At 38.7% G+C, this 6,000-nt stretch overlaps 1 protein-coding gene across 2 annotated transcripts in view; it reads left to right on the forward strand.

The window, feature by feature from the left end:
* BMX (BMX non-receptor tyrosine kinase) overlaps positions 1-6,000 on the forward strand; it is a 44,422-nt gene that overhangs the window by 24,251 nt on the left and 14,171 nt on the right. For both annotated transcript variants that reach the window (XM_019665869.1, XM_019665874.1), the window contains 3 exons: positions 1,350-1,404; positions 2,762-2,841; positions 4,334-4,461. In XM_019665869.1, coding sequence (XP_019521414.1) covers positions 1,350-1,404; positions 2,762-2,841; positions 4,334-4,461 — 263 coding nt within the window. The remainder of the gene's footprint in view (positions 1-1,349; positions 1,405-2,761; positions 2,842-4,333; positions 4,462-6,000) is intronic.

The following is a 6,000-nucleotide window of genomic DNA, read 5'->3' on the forward strand; positions in this document are numbered from 1 at the left end:
TACACACACTCTCACCTTGCCTCTCTACTTATTCCTGATCATCTCTTGCTTCTGTCTCCCATAGGCATATATCCTGCATCATATTGCCTGAAGAGTCTTTGAATTAGCTATGATTAGCTTAAAATATTAATAAGATCAGTTAATGTCTCAGTGTTAATTATATATTATCTACAAGGGTAGAGTTAGAAGACATATCAAGGTCAAGCCTCATCCTAATTTTACAAGTGCAGAATTCCAAGGTCTAAAGACACTAAGTGGCTTGTCCAAAGCCATAAAACTATTTATTAGGAAGTTATGTCTACAACCCAAAACTCCAAGCTGGCACATCTGAGGCTCTTTCCACTCCATTGAACTGCCCACCAACTGATACCCTCACCCTCCTTATGGACTTCTTTCCTCCTCAGGTGTTATCTTCTAGCCAGAAGATCCTCCCAAGCCCCCAAACCCATGCCCCATCCCAGCTCCCACCCTGTTAGTTTCTTACGTGTGACATTTTGGCCAAAACCAAAAGGCTACAGATGTTGTTGATGTCACTTAAGAAACAACTCTGTGGCCTGTTGCGGTTCACATATAAAGTAAACCGTGATGTTCTGATGTTCTTGGCTAACATAACAAGAAGGGCAATATTTAAAAATTACACCTGGCTGTTGCCATCTTCTTTTTCTCAGTTCACTGCAACTATTCCCATGTTCATATACCTGTAGACGCTTATCTGTTGCTATCCTGCAAATAAAAAATATTTTTTGGAAAAGCATTTGCTTTCAAAATAGATGCTGTAAAGTGTACTTCTATTGGATTATTAAAAGAAAACTATAGGGTTGAAAGACAGAAACTTGCATCCTTGGCAACCCCAACTTTCTCGCTGGGATATTCTTCATTGGTCTAATCTCTGGCTTTTAGGCAAAACAGTGAAAGGTAGACTTTAGAGATCACCTAGAAGGAGGCCAAAGGTTCCTAAATGCCAGCCCATATAAAAATACAGATCTGCAGGCCCACCCCAGAATTATAATTGGGTGGCAGAGACTCAGGAATCTGTATCATGTTTATTTATTTATTTTAGCTGAGCCATCCTGCCACCTGTTGGCAGCTCAGCGGCAGCTCAGCTCGGGCCGGGACTCGAACCGCTGTTGCTCAGAGCTTACACTCTTGAGCGAGCTCTTAACTGAGCCATTCAGCCGGCCCTAGGAATCTGTATTTTGGAAAAGCTCCTCAGGTGATTCTCTGGAACAGCCAAGTTAGGAAGCCCCTGATCTAAGCCAATGTCTCCTTTTCCAGTTTAGAAAACTAAGTGACAAGTTATGCAGATAAAAATGATTAACTCTCAGATATGCAATTCTTTTCTATTGCAGCTGGTTTGCAGGTAACATCTCCAGGTCACAATCTGAGCAGTTACTGAGACAAAAGGTAAATATTTGAGTCTAAAATAGCCTCTAAGGATCTCTTTCTGCTGTTGGGCCCAGAGGGTCATGCACTTCTGAGAAAAACCTTATTGCTAATTATACAGTCACATCATTATAATGTTGGTTGTCCAGCTTTGGGTTACCAAGCCCTTCACACATAACCACTTCCTCTGTTTCCATTATCTATTGCTGTGTAATCAACCACTTTAAAATTTAGTGGCTTGAACCAAGAAGATTATGATTTCTCACAATTCTGAGTCAGCTGGCCCAGCAGTTCTTCTGCATGTTGTGCTTATGGCCACTCATGAGTCTGCATTTAGCTGGTGGATGCAGTCACTGTGGGGGGGGGTGGATTTAGCTGAGGCAGTCAACCGGGGTGCCCTACTTCTTCCCCATGTGGCTGTCTTGGGCTTTCTCACAGCATGGTGATCTCAAGGCAGTGTTTGAAGGGGATGAGCCCCACAGTTCAGTACAAGCACTTATGGAGTCTCTGCTTTAGTCATGTTTGCTAGTGTCCCATTGGCCAAAGCAAGTCAAATGGCCCAGCACAGAGTCAATGTAGGAGGGGCCTACACAGGGCATGCATACAGAGCTGATTTATTGGGGCCATCTATGTAAACAGTCTACCTCAGCTGTGTCATTCCTCATTAGCACTTATTCTAAATAAACTAGCATTTATTCTAAACCAGAATAAAGCAGATGTACATAATAGGGAATAAATCTACATGATATTATTGTTATCAATTGGTATGGAATTACCAAAAGCAAACTCTTTTGACCTACAAAATGACACTCTGATATATTTCAATCTAATAAAACACACCAATTATCTCTTTGAGGGGTACTAGTGAGCATGTGATGACTTGACTACCTAACTTGGCATTTTTCTCAAGTTCATAGTTTTTTATATGCTCTTTCTGAACCTGGATCTGCTTAGAATTAGTACAAGATATTAAGAAGGACAAGTTGAGCATAGAACTTTAACAAATGATCTGTTGTGCATCTTTGGTTTTCTAAAATTTTCCAAGAGCATGATATGATGATACGTGGTTTTAAATTGTATTTCAGAAAGATTAAAACATTAAGCTCACACAAAGACAAAAGGGAAAATTACAGAGCGGGTTAAAAATTAACTGGAAAGAAAAAGTTGAAGCACACAGGGTAGATCTATAAAGAAACTGAGAAAAGAAAGAAAGCTAAACTGTGGGTACCCTTCTGTGACAACTGTTGGATAATCTGTGCCATCGATGAGATTTAAAGTGAACTTAAAATATCTATTTTCCTCCTACTCACTAGGAAAAATAGTTTCCCAGGATAATGAAAATGTTCTCTGTTCTTTTCACATTTTCCTTCCTTTTCAGGGAAAGGAAGGAGCATTTATGGTTAGAAATTCCAGCCAGGTGGGAATGTACACAGTGTCCTTATTTAGTAAGGCTGTGAAGTAAGTATGAAATGAATTCATTTCTTATATCTTCTTGTGTATTCTTTGAATGTGCTGGTAGTTTAGTCACATTTTGGGAGAAGACACCATCTTTCCATTCTGGGAGTTTGGATCAAAATATTTCTGTTGAATGCAACCATTTGTGGTGGCCTTTTTTCCTACTTCCAAGAGGTTGTTCTCGGTGATCCTCTCCTGCCCTTCCCAGGCAGCGGTGGAGTGCCCAGTGCACAGCAGGCCTCAGTAAACATTTGTAAAAGGAATCCTGGGTTATTCCCCTTGATTCAATCCTAAGCCTAGAAGAGAGAAATAGCATTGGTGCCTCTACCCCTGTGGCCCTAGCCACCTGCTGAGTTGAGAAACCTACCCTAGTGTTTTTCCAGTGAGGGCAGAGTTAGCAGAAGGTTGAATCAGCGTAGTTGTGTTCCCTCAAGAGCTTCTTTCGAGGGTGCTGTCCTCTGTGTGTGGTTAAGAGCTCTGATTTGAAGCCACCCCTCTGGGCCCAAATCCTGACTGTACCATTTACAAAGCTTTATGACATTGAACAAGTTTCTTAACCTTTGTACCTCGACTTTCTCATCTGAAAAGGGGACATAATAATGATTATTATGTTCTATGGATGAAGTGAGATAATTCGTGTATTGGATCAGAACAGTGCCTGGCACATAGTAGTCACTTAATAAACTAATAGCAATTACTGTTATTGTTGTTGTTATTAAAGAGTAATTCTCCCTGCTCCACTGCCCCCACCCCAACACTTAAGCATATAAGACTCCCCCCCCCCAGGCATCTAACATAAGTCACCATTACCAACATCAGCACTCCCCACCAGAGTTTTACAAGCTACTTTCCCATTGGTTGTTAGCTCTTCTATTCCTTCTAATCATCTAATCAGGCGTATTATTCTTCATTAGCCTAAATCAATTTGCATCAATTCACCACAATTTTCTAAACGTAGAGCGAAAGAAAGGAAATGCTTTATGTGGAAAAAGTACAAGTTCACAGGAGGAAATAAACGACATCCCCACCCACCCCATCCTGCCTGCTCCATTCCCCAAAGAGGCTCCCACCCATTCTCTGGTTGAAAGCACCCCCAGCCTAATCACCCTTGCCTCCCACATTTTAATCCTTACTACTATCCTAAAAGGGAATTGACGTTCAGAATAATGATTCTGAAGAACTGCGGGGACCTCAATCATCAAAGGAAGATGCCAGCTTTATACTTTTTAAGGGTGGAACAGTCTAGAAAGTTGGAATTTTATTGCACATGAATTCTGTATGTGCACAAAAAGATAGGTTGAGTCCAGAGAGGAGCCCTCTTCCATATTTACAGGTTGTCATGGATACCTCCAGAAAAACACCCGATATCGAGACTGAGCAACCTTCCCTCACTTCCCTCTCCCAAATTTGCAAATGCACCTAATTATTTAACTATGGTTTAATCAAGCGTCCGTTGTTTATTAAAAACGTTCTAACGTTCTTTCTTCTTTACTAGCGATAAAAAAGGAACCGTCAAACATTACCATGTGCACACAAATGCTGAGAACAGATTGTACCTGGCAGAAAACTACTGTTTTGATTCCATTCCAAAGCTTATTCACTATCATCAACACAATTCAGCAGGTAATTTATTTCAGTTTTCCTTTTATGGGTCCTCGTTGGTAAATAATCATTTATCTTGGATACTGCTGATCCTCCTAATATTGCTAATTATATAGGAAACCATAAAAGTAAGAAAAAACTGCTCTCAAGCCCTAGGCCTACTATGATTTTTAATGTACGTTTCCTGGAATATAACATTACACATGCTATAATGCCAGAAAAAAAATTAAGTGGAGTGAGTTGAGTGACTTAGAAGTAGAGAGTCTCTATAGAAAAATAATTGCAGGTATTTTTAGACTTGCAAAATTCAAACATTGTAGAAATGTCCATGGAGATGATCTCTCCAATGATATACAAGTTGGTGTCTGTTCTGACAGAATTTTTTCTATGCTGATACTAACACTTATTCATTCTCTACATATGTATTTTTACTGAGATGAGATCATTCTACACATACTAGTTTTCAGCTTGCTTTCCTTACTCAACATGTCTTAGCGGTCTTTCCATGCAATTATGTACAGCTTACTTTAGTCTACTTAACAGCTCCAGAAAATTCTGTTATAAATTATTCCACTATTTACTCACTTAACCCTACACTGATTAGCAGTTGGGTCATTTACAATATTTTCCCATTACAATCGCTGTTTCACTGCACAGTCCTGCACAGATAGTTCTGTGTACCTGTATGAGTGTTTCTATAGCCAAATTCCCTAGAAGTGGAATTTCTGAGATAATGGTTAAGAACATCTAAAATTGAAACATCATCAAATGCTTTTCAGAAATGTACACTCCCTCCAACAGCAATTTCCTTCATCCTCACCAACTCTGGATACTATTACTCTTTCTAAATTTTGCCTAGTCAACTGGTGAAAATGTATATAGAAATCCCTTCTAATGGAAATCTTAACTAGCCTTATTGTGGTAAGCATGTCGCAATACATGCATGTATCAAATCATCACACTGTATAATTTAAAGTGACATATGTTATAATACATGTCAATAACATCTCAATAAACAGAGGGGAAAATTACATATTTTTTATTATTAGTTAAGAAACATTTTTTTGAATGGGTTCTTCTAAGTCATTATAAATACTATAATTATTTTAACCCAGCTTTACCATAATGTGATATAAACACTTAAACTGACTTGACCATTTAAGGAAATTTAGTAATAGGTTTAATTTTTTTAAATTCAAGTGGTTTATGTTTTATTCTGTACCCTTCTGTACTTTTAGAATTTTTTTACCAACTGTTTGTTGCTGTGTGTATACATATTTAAAAATAGGACTATAAAAACATAACAAAATAAAAATGGGATTTTTTTAATGAAAAATCCCATCAAACAACTAACTTTGATGAACTTTTCAAAAGTCGCATAAAGTGGCTTTACTCTTAATTTTTGCATTGAGCTAATTAGTCGAATACAGGATGAATATGGTCAGAATGGATTCTCTCTTAGCATCTCAACTTCCTGAACTCTGCTTTTTCAGCTTCTCTGGAGAGAGCATAAGCGGAGGGATGAACAGATGTGATGCAATGTGATGTGATATGAGGTGA

This window comes from Hipposideros armiger, unplaced genomic scaffold, assembly GCF_001890085.2.
Source record: "Hipposideros armiger isolate ML-2016 unplaced genomic scaffold, ASM189008v1 scaffold_13, whole genome shotgun sequence".
Lineage (NCBI taxonomy): Eukaryota > Metazoa > Chordata > Mammalia > Chiroptera > Hipposideridae > Hipposideros > Hipposideros armiger.